An 18,417-nucleotide genomic window follows, 5' to 3' on the forward strand; every position below is an offset into this window, starting at 1 on the left:
ATCTGTTAAAGAGAAATAAAACTAATTTTTATAAATGCATAAATGTTTAAAAACATTGGTTAGTGTTAGCAACATTAACTTTGTAGTCCAGGGGATAACCCTTTGAAAAGCCTATTGAGTATTATTTATAGCATCTCCTATTCTCTGGACAATTATTGGACTATTGAACACCACCATTACTTTCCATACCTTTGTCTGCCCCCCAAAAAAACATATGTAAATTACACATAATGGGCTAGATTACAAGTGGAGCTCTAAATTATCACGCCTACAAATGGGCAAATTTGCCATTTTGCGGGAGCGTGATAATTAATCAGCCATTACAAGTGGCTGGTTATTGCTACCGCAAGCTCGCGGTAGCAATCAGTGCTTAGAAAATTAACCAGATATCAGATCTCTGGTTAATTTGATTCAAATGCCCCAAATGCCCCCAAAATACTGTGTAGTGTATTTTATTTAAAAAAAATAAGATGGCAGCATCTTTATTTTTTAATAAAATTACTGCACTAGGCAGTATTTTGGGGTTAAAGTTAGTGGGAGTAGGGTGTAGGAAAAAAACAGCACTGAAAAGTGCCTTTACATTGAGGTCTAGGTGAACTGTGTGTTTCCTGTAAATATATATTTAAACATGTTGCCATCTCTGCCCTATTTACCCCCTTCTCTGCGCTGAAATTCTGATGTAGAGGAGCCTATGGAAATGTGCTCTTGTGAGTGCAATGCTTCCCAGCAATGCCAACGCGAGGTCACGCTCGCCACGCTGACAACTTATAATACCAGCGCACATTAGCGTGTGCCGGTATTTCAAAGTGGAGTGCAAATATCGATTTTATGAAAGCGATATTTAGCGCTCCACTTGTAACCTGGCCCTGTATGTAAAAAATATTAACTATAGTCTTATTCAGTTTAACCTGCACACTACAGGAGATTCACAGATGCCAAATTGATTATACTACTTCTTCATTATTCTGCTGTTCTAATTTAAACTGCAGGAGACCGACAAACCATAATGCAGTATTTTTCATGTTCAATTACAATCTTCAAGTCACATCAACAGTCCATATCTCAATCATATCTGAACTAGAGAACAGGTGAAATAATCAGCAGATGGGTTAGAGCAGGTTAGTATATCCATGGTCAGCTGATTACTTCACCTTTGCTCGAGTTCAGATACAAATTACAGCGGATCCACAATTTGAAATTTGAAGTCCTTTATTGCAGAAACAAGTGGTGGTTCTTTATGACTGGAGTTGAAAAACACTGTCATAATAAGCAAACAAGTATATACATTGACCAACAAAGACTTCATGTCTGATTTCAACCGTAACATGACTCCTTTATATTGGTGGATTTTGACAGGTAGGGAAGTCTGTCTACTATACTTTCCACAGCTTACTGTATCTGTCAGGATAAGTCTCCTGGTTTCCAGAAACTGCCCCTGCTCTTCCCAAAGAAAGCCCAACTATGCCCAATATTGTCCATGACACTCCCACCTCACTCACCGCACACACCACAGTGCACAACTTCTGTGGTGGCTCTGCCCACAAACACTGGTTGGCCAATGCCAACAACTTCCCCTTACATCCCAGTTCTATAAAGCCTTTGGAAATGTTAGAAGTTGTACAGTCAGACAAGTATTCAATCCCTCACCTCAGGACATTTTCTTTTTTTTTATATGTAGTAAAGAGTCCCAGAGAGATTATACAATGAGACAAAAGGCTTAAATCTGGGACTTTATGACAATGGGTTATGCATTTCGGCGATGCTAATTACTTAGAATATATTTACTGCTTTAATAAAATAGAGTAGTTTATTTGTATTTGTTATTCCACCCCATTAATTATCTCTTTACTCTTATAATAATTTGTGTTTCAATGTTTACCAAACAAATAAAAAAAAGTTTTGAATATAACAAGATTGTAATCTTACATGAAATCCAGAGAAGTCAATGAGAACTTCATCTTTGGGCGCAATCTCTTTTAGCAAGTAGAAGTAAGCTCTGGAATCCTAGAACAAAATACAGATTAATCATTTAAACAATTAAAATACATCATGCAAGTCATGGATTTTTTTGTACTGTTCTCACTGATAACTGTATTAATAAAAGGGACACTGAACCCAAATTTTTTCTTTCGTGATTCAGATAGAGCATGACATTTTAAGCAACTTTCTAATGTACTCCTATTATCAAATGTTCTTTATTCTCTTGGTATCTTTATTTGAAATGCAAGAATGTAAGTTTAGATGCTGGCCCATTTTTGGTGAACAACCTGGGTTGTCCTTGCTGATTGGTGGATAAATTCATCCACCAATAAAAATGTGCTGTGCAGAGTTCTGAACCAAGAAAAAAAGCTTAGATGCCTTCTTTTTCAAATAAAGATAGCAAGAGAACAAAGAAAAAAATATAATAGGAGTAAATTAGAAAGTTGCTTAAAATTGCATGCTCTATCTGAATCACTAAAGAAAAATTTTGGGTTCAGTTTCCCTTTAAACAATTGCAGAAGTAGAGCTTGATGACCCTGATAAATTATTTCTGAATTTGAAAAATAGGTTTGAAATAATGGGTAAAATGAATTAACCAAAAAGCCTACAATTATACACAACTAGAAGAAACTATGAAATACAACGCAATTTAAAATCAAAATTTTACTTATTTGCTTAAAACTGAGATCTCAGACTCTGGCCTAGTCTGATTTGAATTGCTTTTTTTATTAATATGTAGATGAATGGGAAATAAAAGGCCGGGACGTTCGTCTCATGCTCTGTTCATCACAACTGAACAGCAATTCATGTTCAGTTGTAGATAGAGTTAAACGAAGGAGAAAAATAGAAAATATTTGCAAATAAGGAAGGATCAATATGGTTTTAATTCTTTGCATGTTTTCTTCAAAATATTTAATTTTATTTTTGATACAATAAATCAAGGTTTGAGAACATTGATTACCAAACTCTAGGTTCTAAAACTATAATGCAGCAAAGGTAGAACATTATAAGGACATCCCTGGCTATATAAAAAATAAAAACTTCTATTTGAGAAATTTGTCAGATTACTGCTTGGTACTTAACATATCAATACAAATTTTTACCAGCATTTTACCCTAAAAGGCAGTTTGAAGTTCATCTTGAAATGTAAGCTTATTATTGCAAATTTAGTTATGTGTTCAGTAAGGGTCTGTCCCACTCTACAGAACTTATGATTGCACTACTGATATCCTTGATGATAACAAAAGCTATGTTAGTATAAAGTAAAACCAATCTGGCGTGAGAAATAATTTGTCTATTTTCATTCCAGGCAATTCAGGGTTCCTCTTTGACTCTCTTTGTCTTTCAATAAACTGATATCCTGATATCCTATACTACTTGTAATGAGTCACCATTTTCGCAAAACTTGATTTTCATGGATCACAAAATTTTATTTGGATAAGGTAAGAGAACAAGAAGATGGCATTTAATACAAAATATAGCCATCATATGCAACATAATAATAATAAAAAAAAAAACCTTCAATTCACTCCAGATTACTACATAAGACACATCGCTCTAAAGTTTCTGGTCATCCTAAAGTCTAGGAAACTACACTACTTAATTACTTCTAAGGATTTCCAGTTGGCCACAACTTAAAGTTAATATTAAAGATTTGTACTCAGACTAAAGTGAATCAGCCATGTCAATAGTTGATCTTCAGTATAAACAATAATGCTTAGAAAACAAATCCATCTACTTGTTTACCATAATTTTATTTTTATCATGTATTATATTTATTGAGTATTTAGGGTGTCAAATAAATGAGTATATAGAATAAAAAGATAAGAACTACACTGTACCAACATTTAGTGGACCTCTATAGGAAATAATGCAAACCTTAATGTCATGACTAAAGTTGCTTATTGGATGCCAGCCAGCATTGTTTAAGTGGTAGTTCACCCAACGAAGTAAAAGTTCCTCAGGAGAAAGCTTCATTAATTCTTCCAGCTGCTCCCCATCATTAAGCAAAGCAATAAGAGCTGAAAGAGAAAAGTCACATTGTAATTTCCAAATATTCTATACACATAAGAAATGGCATATAAATACTTCACTTCATTAAAGCACCTTCATTCCTGGAGATTTCAATGTCAGCAAACAATCCTGTTTTGATAATCTGCCAAAGGAGGCCAAGCACCAAGTGAGGTTTTCCTTCTTTTATGTCATGGGATCCAATGTTGACAACGGTACAACCAATAGCTGAAGCTGAATTCAGTGCAAGGTTTATATTTTCCTGATTAAAATAAATGAATTAATAAATAAATAAATGTTTTTCATGTGCCGACATGATATATGTAAAAAGCAAGTGGGATGTACAACCAGGAATAAAAAAGGCAGTTATATTTTAACATTATTATGGAGTGAACTGCTGGTGCAATGATAAATGCCGACAGTGTATGCTGTCGGCATTTATCGATGTGCGGTGGACATAATAAGCTACTTCGTATCATGTACGCTCGCACATTGATAAATATGCCCCACTTTGTCAATAAAGGGTGCGTTTACAATGCTGATATTAAATGGACAAAACATCAAATTGTGCAGTCTTTTTATATGCACTCTGAGGCATCAACTAATACTGAGAATGGGGAAGAGGTCACAAGATTAATGTATATGAGTCTGTGATTGGCTGATGACTGTCACACGACACAAGGGTTGCAAATGAAAGGAAACGTTGAAAATTGTCAGGAAAAACATCTGCTGGTTGTGTGAAATTCTTAGTAAGTGTTTTTTACATTATATTTTTATTATGTATTTGTGGCTCATCAGCCATTAAAATTGCTGTCAAGAAGATTACACCATGTGGTAGTTTACAAAGCAGTCTTACAATAAAGGAAGGTTGTTTTCTATTCCCATTAAAGTTAATGAGAGCCAAGAAAAAAACTGTGTTAATGATCAGAACGAAGTTCCGACGTAAACATTAAGAGGAAGTAGGAAGTCACATAATCATCACTGCGTTCACATGATTCCAAGGCTGGGATCAGATCCTGGGGACTTCCTATGATGCCAGGCACGTCCCCCAGTCGTATGTTTCTTTTTGTGAAAGCAGAAGGTCATTAAAGCCCAGAACTCACAGATTGGTTTACTGCCATCAATCAGACACACCCAACGGTCAAATATAAGATAGCCTATAGCAAAGAGACCATAAAATTCCTGGATCTACAAATTTACAAAAAAGAGGGTAGATTAATGACCACTCTATACAGGAAGAAAACCGACAAGAATTCAATTCTCCATGCCAGAAGCAGTCACCCACCGGCCTTGATAAAGACATTACTAACCTCACAGATGAAGAGGGTAATAAGGAACAACTCGAAAAGTTATAAGAAGGATTACCTAATCCAGGAGCTCACCACACGATTCCTTAGGAGGGGCTATAAGACAAAAGCCCTACAGGAATGCAAAGATAAGGTAAAGATTGACACTCAAGACTTCCTCCTGCAATCAAGAAACGACATACACGATGTTGACACCCCCACGATAGTGTTGACATATACACAAGGGGATGAATACATACCTAAAGTCATCAGCAAATATTGGAGCTTAGTGGAGTCTGATACCACACTGTAATATTTCAAATTCTTCTGACACTATATTATGTTAGATCACTATACCTTTAAGGTATTCCTTTCAGCTTGACTATTTAAACACAGCTTAATCACTAATCAATTCTTGATTACTGTTGCATACGCCAGTGTATTACGCCCTTACGTATCTACCTAGCAGGCTCACCCTTTGCATCCCTCCGCCTGCATCAAGCAACCTGAAGCATAGCTTTCTCTCTCAGCACAGCTGCTACTCCTTGCTCTCGGTCGGAACTATCTCCGCCTCCTACCTTCCGGATCTTCGCTGAAGTTCTCTGACTGCTCTCCTGTAACTGTTTGTGAGAACTCTTAATGTTCGGTTATCCTTATCTTCCTCAACTCTGCACAACCAGCCTAGGAAGTTATCTTACATTCAAGGGTTGCTCCGGTAGCGGTAAGACTGCATCTGCAGCATTTCTAATTATACTTACCTGTGACTGATTAAATCATTCCGGACTCCATTTTCTTTCTTGAATTGACATTTGTTTGTAACTATTTTCATCTTCAGCTCAAGTATAATACATATTTCCATAAGCATATATCTGTCATAATATCTTCCTTTTGGATTACAACTAACCTGATACAAAGTTTATCTGCCTTTTATGCTACAATATTACGTAGTTACATGAGTCAAAACATATAAATATAAATCTTCCTCCTTTTTAAAACCTGACCTTTCACTGTGAAGTTAAGTGAACTGAGTTAACCTACGATTCCACAAAATTGTAGTTCTTAAACTACATTATCTGCTGTTTATTTTGTGTCAGCTTATTCAATTCCATTTAATGCTGCAGAAATATCAGCTACAAACTTAAAATATATTTGATATATAAATTTTAGGCAAACTAACTTGTTACTTAAAGTTAGATTATTGCTGTGTAATCAAGTCTATATTTTTTTTTCTTTTTTGGAGATTACTAAACAGTAATAATGGATCCTATAGAAATGTCGAACCACATAGCTACACTGAATCAAAAAGTGGACATATTAGCTCAAGGTTTGACAGATCTTCAAAAAGAAAATCAGTCTCTTAAAGGTATAGTACAAGATTTAATGAGGAATAAACCTTCAGCCTCACCTGAACTATTGCTTAACCCTTATATAATTTTCACTGGAAAATGCTCAGAATTCATGGAATTCAAAACCTCATGTCTAATGTATATTGCTATGAAACCCAAAACTTTCACTTCAGACCGCATAAAAGTCTGCACTATCATATCATACATGAAAGGGGAACCCAGAGTATGGGCAAACTGGTTCTATGAAAATAATGATAACATTTTAAATTCTGTTGATGAATTTTTCTCTACTATGGCGACTTTATATGAAGATGTTAACAAACAACCTACAGTCAAAAACAACCTCAGAACCCCGAAACAAGGGAAGAGACCAGTCGAGGACTATATAACGGAATTTCAAATGTGGATAACAGATTTTGAATGGAATCAGTTCAGTCTAAAAAATCAATTTCGCATTGGTTTGTTCGAAGTACTAAAAGATGAACTCTTGCACATAAAGATGCCAGACACACCTGAAGGTTTAATTAAAATCTGCATATCAATCGACCGCAGATACCGGGAGAGAAAGGCTGAGAAAACTCACCCAGATATTCATCCAAAAGGATTTCAACTTATTCATCTCATGACAGGACTTCAACACAAGTAACTCCTATGGAGATTGGAACTATGAAAGGGCCACTTTCACAGGAAGAAAAGTCTAGAAGAAGATTAGCTCATCTATGTTAATACTGTGCAAGCAGTGAATACACAGTACCCTCTTGTCCCTCTCTGTTAAGTCAGAAAAAGGGTAAGTCACCCTCCACTCAAATACTCAATACGTTAAAGCAGATATTGTTCTTTCAATATTTCATTTCAGTGGGATCTCCATAACATCACATCAGAAGCTATGATTGATTCTGGGGATTTTGGGATGTTTATTTATGAAACATTTGCCACCACAAATAAAATTCCATGTGTGATTAAGCAGATACCTATTCCTGTCAAAGTAATTGATGGATCATATTATCTCAAAGGGCCCATTACACACAACACTGTGCCGTTGCTTGTTTTGTTTTCCTTCAGGTCATAAAGAATACCTTACCTTTTACATCATTCCCCTCTGTATTCACTCTGTTATTCTTGGGTTTCCATGGCTCCAAAAACATAATCCCAACATAGATTGGTCTCACAACAAAAACACTTTCCCTTCAACTTACTGCACTGAGTCATATAACACAGATTTACCTATTTTGCACATAGATACAATCATGCCTAACCATTATGAGTACAAAGATGTTTTTGATCTAAAAGAGGCAGAGAACCTTCCGCCACACAGAATCTATGACTGCCCCATAGACATTTTACCTGGTGCTGACATTCCTTATGGGAAGATTTATCCCCTATCACAAGCTGAGTTAACATTTTTAAGGGAATATTTAGATGAAAATCTTAGAAAGGTGTTTATATGTCCATCAATTTCCCCTGCAGCATCAACTATATTGTTTTTCAAAAATAAAGATAGTTCCATGAGACCTATAATAGGCTATAGGTCCTTGAACAATATAACTGTTAAAAATAGGTATCCATTACCCCTTATACGAGAATTACTTGAAAGACTAAATTATGCCACCATTTATACCAAACTAGATCTCAAAAGGGCATATAATCTAGTTAGGATAAGACAGGGCAATGAATGGAAGACCGCCTTCAGAACTAGGTATGTTTTTTTTTTTTTAATATTGTGTAATGCCTTTCGGCTTGTGTAATGCCCCAGCAACCTTTCAAGCATTTATTACCGACATTTTCAGAGATTTAATGGACATTTGTGTTATAGTCTATCTAGATGATATTCTTATATATTCGAAAAACCTTACAGAACACATAAAACATGTCAGTTGGGGTTTTGCAAACTTTTAGAGAAAATTTATTTGTAATTACTCTTCCATAATAAAACCGCTCACTAGTCTTACTGGTAAAAATTATAGATTTTCTTGGTCTCCTGAAGCAGAAGAAACTTTTAACACATTAAAATTCAAATTTACTACTGCACCAATCATCCATTTACTAGATTACTCCAAACATTTCCTACTGGAAGTTGATGCATCTAATTCAGGCTTAGGTGCCATTTTATCTCAACAAGATAATATCAAGTCCTCCTTAAAACCCATAGTATTTTACTCTAGAAGTCTGACATCAGCTGAAGTCTACTATACAGTAGGTGATAAAGAATTATTGGACATTAAATCAGCTTTAGAGACCTGGCAACACCTACTTGAGAGTACCTCGATACCATTTATTATATACACAGACCATAAAAATCTGGAATATCTAAAGAATAGTAAAACTCTTTCAGCAAGACAAGTCAGATGGTCTTTATTCTTAGACAGATTTTACTTTATCATTACCTATAGGCCAGGACAACGTAACCACAAAGCAGACTCTTTATCTCGTATTCAAGATTCCATAGTTCCACAGTGTTCATCAAATAGAATCATTGCATCAGAAAAAATTATAGCTTTAAGTCCCTCTTTAGAACATACTTTTTATCTGAACAAAAGGATTTGAATATCCCTCTGTCACTGCTTCACCAAAAACCATCAGGGTTGTACTATCATGACAATTCTTTATATGTACCACCAGAATTACAGTTAAGCCCTCAAACAATTTCATGATTCCCCTATAGCAGGACATCCAGGAATTAACAAGACTCTGGACCTTGTAAAGAGAAATTATTGGTGGCCAAAACTCGACAAAGATATTTACCATTATGTACAAACCTGTGATGTTTGTGCTAGAAATAAGCCAGAACGCAAGAAACCTATAGGTTATCTTAGACCTATGCCCATACCGGATTTTCCCTGGTTCACCATATCTATGGATTTCATTGCTGAATTACCAAAATCAAAAACATATAATACTGTGCTAGTTGTACAGGTGAAACTTGAAAAATTTGAATATTGTGCAAAAGTTAATTTATTTCACTAATGTAACTTAAAAGGTGAAACTAATATATGAGACAGAATCATTGCATGCAAAGTAAGATAGTTCAAGCTGTGATTTGTCATAATTGTGATGATTATGGCTTACAGCTCATGAAAACCCCAAATCCACAATCTTATAAAATTAGAATATTACATGCAATCATAAAACAAGGATTGTACATACCTGTAGAACAATATCGGACCTCTGAAAAGTATAAGCATGCATACTGTATGTACTCAGTACTTGGTTTGGGCCCCTTTTGCAGCAATTACCGCCTTAAAGCGGCATGGCATGGAAGCTATCAGCATGTGGCACTGCTGAGGTGTTATGGAAGACCAGGATGCTTCAATAGCGGACTTCAGCTCTTCTGCATTGTTTGGTCTCATGTCTCTCATCTTTCTCTTGGCAATGCCCCATAGATTCTCTATGGGGTTCAGGACAGGCGAGTTCGCTGGCCAATCAAGCACAGTAATCCTACGGTCATTGAACCAGGTTTTGTGCTTTTGGCAGTGTGGGCAGGTGCCAAGTCCTGCTGGAAAATGAAGTCAGCATCCCCATAGAGCTCGTCTGCGGAAGGAGGCATGAAGTGCTCAAAAATCTCCTGGTAGACGGCTGCGTTGACCCTGGACTTAATGAAGCACAGTGGACCAACACCAGCAGATGACATGGCTCCCCAAATCAACACAGACTGTGGAAACTTCACACTGGACTTGAAGCATCTTGCAGTGTGTGCCTCTCCATTCTTCCTCCATACTCTGGGTCCTTGGATTCCAAATGAGATGCAAAATTTGCTCTCATCAGAAAAGAGGACTTTGGACCACTGAGCAACAGACCAGGTCTGTTTTTCTTTAACACAGGTAAGACGTTGTTTGTTGTTTAGGAGTGGCTTGACAAGAGGAATACGACATTTGAAGCCCATGTCCAGGACCCATCTGTGTGTGGTGGCTCTTGTGAAAGTACCCAACTCTTTTGAATGGCTTTTTCCTGACAATCTTCTACAGGCTGCGGTCATCCCTGCTGCTTGTGCACCTTTTTCTTCCACACTTTTCCCTTCCACATAACTTTCTATGAATGTGCTTTGATACATACAGCACTTTGGGAACATCCAACTTCTTTTGCAATTACCTTTTTAGGCTTTCCCTCCTTATGGAGGGTGTCAATGATGGTTTTCTGCACAACTGTCACGTCAGCAGTATTTCCCATGATTGTGATTCCTAATGAACCAGACTGAGAGACCATTTAAAGGCTCAGGAACCCTTTGCATGTGTTATGGCTTAATTAGCTGATTAGAGTGGGACACTTTGAGCCTAGAATATTGCACCTTTTCACAATATTCTAATTTTCTGAGATTGTGGATTTGGGGTTTTCATGAGCTGTAAGCCATAATCATCACAATTATGACAAATCACGGCTTGAACTATCTTGTTTTGCATTAATGAGTCTATCTCATATATTAGTTTCACCTTTTAAGTTGCATTAGTGAAATAAATTAACTTTTGCACGATATTCTAATTTTTCGAGTTTCACCTGTAGTTGACCACCTCACAAAACTTGCTAATTTTATTCCTCTGAAGAACCTCCCTACAGCTTCACAGACAGCAGAAATATTTATTTCTCAAATTATGAAATTGCACGGATTACCAAAAATAATCATAAGCCACAGAGGGACACAATTCACCTCAACCTTTTGGAGACAGATGTGTCATCTTCTTAAAATTGACTCCCAACTCTCCACAGCATACCATCCTCAGACCAATGGTCTTACTGAACGCATCAATAAGATTTTGGAACATTACTTATGATGTTATACCTCTAACCTTCAAGATGATTGGTATGATCTACTTCCTATGGCCGAGTTCTCATATAACAACTCACTCAACTCTTCAACTAAGGTTTCACCATTTTATGCAACATTTTGATTCCACCCCATCACTTTTCCTAACATGATAAATGAATCCAACTGTCCAGCTGCTTCAGACTTTGCATCTAACATACAATCTACAACTAAAGAAATCTTTGGAACAGGCAAAAGTTATACAAAAAAGTTAGACCATCACCAGCATATAAAGTATCAGATTTAGTATGGTTATCAACTAAAAATCTTAAGTTAAATGTTCCTTTTAAAAAACTGGCTGATCAATTTGTAGGTCCATTCCCCATCACTCGGATTGTTAATCCTAATGTGGTCACTGTACGTTTACCGGACAATTACTCCATTCATCCTACTTTTCATGTTGCCTTATTGAAACCATATCTCAATGATTCTAATCCCCAGAGATATCAATCTGCTGGACCACCAATCCTTGTAAATGACCAGATTGAATACGAAGTAGATTAAATACTTGATTCCAGAATCAGAAATAAATGTGTTCAATATCTCATTTGTTGGCGTGGTTATGGACCGGAGGAAAATTCCTGGGTCTCATCAGTGGACATTCATGCTACCAAGCTGGTTTCAGCTTTCCACAAACGATTTCTGCTTAAACCATACATTTGAATTATCGCAGTGGATTCTTTTAAGGAGCGGATACTGTAATATTTCAAATTCTTCTGACACTATATTATGTTGGGTCACTATACCTTTAAGGTATTCCTTTCAGCTTGGCTATTTAAACACAGCTTAACCACTAATCAATGCTTGATTACTGTTGCATACGCCAGTGTATTACGCCCTTACATTTTTACCTAGAAGGCTCACCCTTTGCATCCCTCCGCCTGCATCAAGCTACCTGAAGCATAGCCTTCTCTCTCAGCATAGCTGCTACTTCTTGCTCTCGGTCGGAACTATCTCCACCTCCTACCTTACAGATCTTCGCTGAAGTTCTCTGACTGCTCTCCTGCAACTGTTTGTGAGAACTCTTCATGTTCGGTTATCCTTATCTTCCTCAACTCTGCACAACTGACCTAGGAATTTATCTTACATTCAAGGATTTGGTAAAGTATGTGTTGCTCCGGTAGCAGTCAGACTGCATCTGCAGCATTTCTAATTATACTTACCTGTGACTGTTTAAATCATTCCGGACTCCATTTTCTTTCTTGAATTGACCTTTGTTTGTGACTATTTTCATCTTCAGCTCAATCATGATACGTATTTCCATAAGCATATGTCATAATATCTTCCTTTTGGATTACAACTAACCTGATACAAAGTTTATCTTCCTTTTATGCTACAACTAGTCGATAAGCCTGCCCAAAGGGCAGTCTAATTTTTGTTTAAACTACAGATGTAGAAAAAACCTATTTTGTAACTCTTCTTTTATTTAAATAAGTGGGAAAGCCTGCCCAGAGGGCAGTCTTTTATGGTGACGGAACCACCATGCCATTTTCAGGAGGGCGGTCTATTGTAGTGACGGAACCACCCTGACATTTTTGGAATCCACCTGGATGCAACTTACATTGCATCCAGGTGGATTCCAAAAATGGCAGGATGGTGAAAGAATCCACCTGGATGCAGCTATCTCTCCCCTCTCTTTTGCTCTATCTCTCCCCTCACTTTTGCTCTCTCTCCCCTCTCTTTTGCTTTCTCTCCCCCTTCCATTTGCTCTCTGTCCCCCCTCTCTGTTGCTCTCTCTCTCCCCCCTCTCTTTTGCTCTCTCTCTCCCCTCTCTTTTGCTCTCTCTCTCTCCCCTCTCTTTTGCTCTATCTCTCCCTTCTCTTTTGCTCTATCTCTCCCCTCTCTTTTGCTCTAACTCTCCCCTCTCTTTTGCTCTCTCCCCTCTCTTTTGCTCTCTCTCCCCTCTCTTTTGCTTTCCCTCCCCTCTCTTTTACTCTCTCTCCCCCTCCATTTGCTCTTTCTCCCCCTCTCTTTTGCTCTCTCCCCCTCTCTTTTGCTCTGTCTCTCCATCTCTTTTGTGCTCTCTGTCCCCCTCTCTTTTGCTCTCTCCCCCTCTCTTTTGCTCTCTCTCCATCTCTTTTGTGCTCTCTCTCCCCCTCTCTTTTGCTCTCTCTATTTAGTTCTCTCTCCCCCTCTCTTTTGTGCTCTCTCTCCCCCTCTCCTTTGTGCTCTCTCTCCCCCTCTCCTTTGCTCTCCCTCCCCCTCTCCTTTGCTCTCCCTCCCCCTCTCTTTGGCTCTCCCTCTCCTTTGTGCTCTCTCTCCCCCCTCTCTTTTGCTCTCCCTCCCCCCTCTCTTTTGCTCTCCCTCCCCCTATCATTTGCTCTCTCTCTCCCCTCTCATTTGCTCTCCCTCCCCCTCTCATTTGCTCTCTCTCTCCCCTCTCATTTGCTCTCTCTCTCCCCTCTCATTTGCATTCTCTCTCCCCTCTCATTTGCTCTTTCTCCCCCCTCTCATTTGCCCTCTCTCTCCCCTCTCTCTTTTGCTCTCTCTCCCCTCTCTCTTTTGCTCTCTTTCTCCCCTCTCTTTTGCTTTCTCTCCCCCCCTCTTTTGCTCTCTCTCCCCCTCTCTTTTGCTCTCTCTCTCTCCCCTCTCTTTTGCTCTTTCTCCCCCTCTCTTTTTCTCTCTCTCTCCCCCTCTCTTTTGCTCTCTCTCCCCCCTCTCTTTTGCTTTCTCTCCCCCTCTCTTTTGCATTCTCTCCCCCTCTCTTATGCTCTCTCTCCCCCTCTCTTTTGCTCTCCCCCCTCTCTTTTGCTCTCCCCCCTCTCTTTTGCTCTCCCCCCTCTCTTGCTTTCTCTCCCCCCTCTTATGCTCTCTCTCCCCCTCTCTTTTGCTCTCCCCCTCTTGTTTGCTCTCTCTCCCCTCTCTTTTGCTCTCTCTCCAGCTCTCATTTGCACTCTCTCCCCTCTCTTATGCTTTTGCTCTCTCCCCCCTCTTTTGCTCTCTCTCCCTCTCTTTTCCTTTCTCCCCCCTTCTCTTTTGCTCTCTCTCTCACCCTTCTCTATCTCCCCCCTCTTTTGCTCTCTCTCTCACTCCTCTTGTGCGCTCTCACGCAGACAACCATGGCAGCTCCCATCTGGCCCCACCCTGCCATGTCCGGCTCCACCCCTGCCATGGCCCAGCTCCACCTCCATCATGCCACGGCCTGCCCCATCAGATCCAGCCAGCCCTGCCCCCTTCACGCTTGGTTATCCACGCCAGGTCAGTTTGCCCATACCTCCACTAGCAGAAGATTGTTACAGATGGTGACACACACAGTGTCACAGTCTGTATCGATCAGGCATCTGGCCTCATATGGAGGCGGAGCACCAATCACACTCCGGCTCCATATGCGGCAGATGCCTGAAGCTTCAGAAGCTCCAGCTCTCAACTGTTATGGTACAGCTGAGAGATAGAGCTCCTTAAGCTGTCTGTCGCCACCAGGCGGCTGCGCGCATCCAACATTCCTTTGAGGATGCGTGCGCAACTGCCAATGGCGATGGACATTACAAACACAATTATAGTATAGATATTGCGTAGTTACATGAGTCAAAACATATAACTCTAAATCCTCTGCCTTTTTAAAACCTGACCATTCACTGTGTAAGTGAATTGAGTTAACCTACGATTCCTCAAGATTGTAGCTCTTAAACTACATTATCTGCTGTTTATTTTGTCAGCTTATTCAATTCCATATAATGCTGCAGAAATATCAGCTACAAACTTAAAATATATTTGATATATAAATTTCAGGCAAACTAACTTGTTACTTAAAGTTAGATAATTGCACGCACTGCCTTTCAAGAATATAAGACCGCTCAGAATAGAATACCATAGGGGCAGATCCCTGAGGGATCATCTCATACAATCCGACCCTCGTGATCGATACATCCCAAAGACATGGTGACAACAAGCCAAAGGCTGCAACAGATGCCTATGATGTGTTACATTTAATGGTCTGACCACTGGCAAGCTCTTTAGTCACCCATACAAAAAAAAAAATTCTACCTCAGACATTGTGTTACCTGCAGTACCTTACATATATTCTACCTGCTACAATGCCAATGTGGGCTGTTCTATGTGGGCAAGATGGTGGAAACGCTGAGAACGGGGATGGAAAACCATGGCCATAAGGGTAGCTTTGGAGAAGATGGAGAAAAAGGAAGCTGAACAACTGGTGGCCAAAAACTTCGCCAAAGCAGGACATAAAGTTTCGAACTTGAGGTACACCATAATCAACCACATCCCTTCACCAATGAGAAGGGGAGACAGAGGAAGGATCCTACTACAGTGTAAGTCATGCTGGATCTACAGGGAGTGCAGAATTATTAGGCAAATTAGTATTTTGACCACATCATCCTCTTTATGCATGTTGTCTTACTCCAAGCTGTATAGGCTCGAAAGCCTACTACCAATTAAGCATATTAGGTGATGTGCATCTCTGTAATGAGAAGGGGTGTGGTCTAATGACATCAACACCCTATATCAGTTGTGCATAATTATTAGGTAACTTCCTTTCCTTTGGCAAAATGGGTCAAAAGAAGGACTTGACAGGCTCAGAAAAGTCAAAAATAGTGAGATATCTTGCAGAGGGATGCAGCACTCTTAAAATTGCAAAGCTTCTGAAGCGTGATCATCAAACAATCAAGCGTTTCATTCAAAATAGTCAACAGGGTCGCAAGAAGCGTGTGGAAAAACCAAGGCGCAAAATAACTGCCCATGAACTGAGAAAAGTCAAGCGTGCAGCTGCCAAGATGCCACTTGCCACCAGTTTGGCCATATTTCAGAGCTGCAACATCACTGGAGTGCCCAAAAGCACAAGGTGTGCAATACTCAGAGACATGGCCAAGGTAAGAAAGGCTGAAAGATGACCACCACTGAACAAGACACACAAGCTTAAACGTCAAGACTGGGCCAAGAAATATCTCAAGACTAATTTTTATAAGGTTTTATGGACTGATAAAATGAGAGTGAGTCTTGATGGGCCAGATGGATGGGCCCGTGGCTGGATTGGTAAAGGGCAGAGAGCTCCAGTCCGACTCAGATGCCAGCAAGGTGGAGGTGGAGTACTGGTTTGGGCTGGTATCATCAAAGATGAGCTTGTGGGGCCTTTTCGGGTTGAGGATGGAGTCAAGCTCAACTCCCAGTCCTACTGCCAGTTTCTGGAAGACGCCTTCTTCAAGCAGTGGTACAGGAAGAAGTCTGCATCCTTCAAGAAAAACATGATTTTCATGCAGGACAATGCTCCATCACATGCGTCCAAGTACTCCACAGCGTGGCTGGCAAGAAAGGGTATAAAAGAAGAAAATCTAATGACATGGCCTCCTTGTTCACCTGATCTGAACCCCATTGAGAACCTGTGGTCCATCATCAAATGTGAGATTTACAAGGAGGGAAAACAGTACACCTCTCTGAACAATGTCTGGGAAGCTGTGGTTGCTGCTGCACCCAATGTTGATGGTGAACAGATCAAAACACTGACAGAATCCATGGATGGCAGGCTTTTGAGTGTCCTTGCAAAGAAAGGTGGCTATATTGGTCACTGATTTGTTTTTGTTTTGTTTTTGAATGTCAGAAATGTATATTTGTGAATGTTGAGATGTTATATTGGTTTCACTGGTAAAAATAAATAATTGAAATGGGTATATATTTGTTTTTTGTTAAGTTGCCTAATAATTATGCACAGTAATAGTCACCTGCACATACAGATATCCCCCTAAAATAGCTATAACTAAAAACAAACTAAAAACTACTTCCAAAACTATTCAGCTTTGATATTAATGAGTTTTTTGGGTTCATTGAGAACATGGTTGTTGTTCAATAATAAAATTAATCCTCAAAAATACAACTTGCCTAATAATTCTGCACTCCCTGTATAACCTTGGAACCCTGAGTCCCATAGGATTAATACAAACTTGGACTGGCACTGCTTCCTATGACAGAGGACACAATTACTCTACTAAATAAGTTTATATTTAATGAGTTTCCTCTTGATCCATTTCCTTTAAGCCCATTAGTTGTAGATATGCTTTTCCTCTATTTACTTGCCTTTCTATAATATATAACCCATTCCATTATGTATGTGTTTACCCCCCGATCTTGGATAGCAATAAGTCTGCTGTTATCCTTACATCTCATCTTTCCTCACTTTAGCCCCATCTTAAATTGTGTTTCTTAAGCACATAGAGCTTTAATTATAGCCCACACTTGCTCTCATTTTTGTGAGAATACAATTTATGTTGCTCCACATTATAATCCTTGAGCATTTTACCCGTTTTAATTCAAATATTATTCCCCTGAGACATTAAGCAATGTAATAATTATTATCCAATCGCATCAGCTGTTATCTAGCATGTTTTGGTTTTTATTCACACTAATATATGTGAAAAAATGTTATTGTCACTAGGGTGCCAGTATAATTAGCATGCTGCCGTCTAAACCGCTGCTAGGCAGCGTATGGTTGCCTAGGCAAAAGTGGCGTTCCTAATGAGTGATCGACAATCGCAGGAGCTGCATAATGACGTCATACACTTCTGGGACACCAGCCGGCAGCGGCAGGAGGGTCAGCTCACGGTGAAGGGTATTAATAAGGTAGGATTGTGCATACTTGTATATAACTTGGTGGTCTGAGGACGAGGGCGACCCCAAAACATTACTACTTGGCGTAATAAAATCCCTATTTTTGCAAGACCCTGTGAGCGTATTCTTATTTTCTACTGTATATATATATATATATATATATATAACTACAAATATGAATCTAGATTAAACTATGAGATATTATGGCCGACATTTGAGAAGCACCGGGCGGAGAAGACTTAGCCAGGCTGATTTTGTACTGCCAATTCAGAGTCTAATGACCGCTGCTTATTAACTATCGTCTGCATGCTCGCTTATGCAAGCTTGCACCAAAGCTTCATAAAGCTGCATCTTGCAGCTTTATGAATTTCACCCTATATATTAAAGTAATTATGGGTATAAAATATTGCATAAAATGGTGAAGAATATTATATAAACTAAATAC

At 39.0% G+C, this 18,417-nt stretch overlaps 1 protein-coding gene across 1 annotated transcript in view; it reads right to left on the reverse strand.

Annotated features, from left to right (window-relative positions):
• The window catches only part of PLS1 (plastin 1), a 168,344-nt gene that overhangs the window by 44,949 nt on the left and 104,978 nt on the right, over positions 1-18,417 (reverse strand). The window contains exons 7-9 of the mRNA XM_053710016.1: positions 4,087-4,252; positions 3,859-4,001; positions 1,927-2,004 (exon numbers count right to left, since the gene is read on the reverse strand). Coding sequence (XP_053565991.1) covers positions 1,927-2,004; positions 3,859-4,001; positions 4,087-4,252 — 387 coding nt within the window. The remainder of the gene's footprint in view (positions 1-1,926; positions 2,005-3,858; positions 4,002-4,086; positions 4,253-18,417) is intronic.

The sequence above is a fragment of the Bombina bombina genome, chromosome 4 (genome assembly GCF_027579735.1).
Source record: "Bombina bombina isolate aBomBom1 chromosome 4, aBomBom1.pri, whole genome shotgun sequence".
Taxonomy (NCBI): Eukaryota; Metazoa; Chordata; class Amphibia; order Anura; family Bombinatoridae; genus Bombina; species Bombina bombina.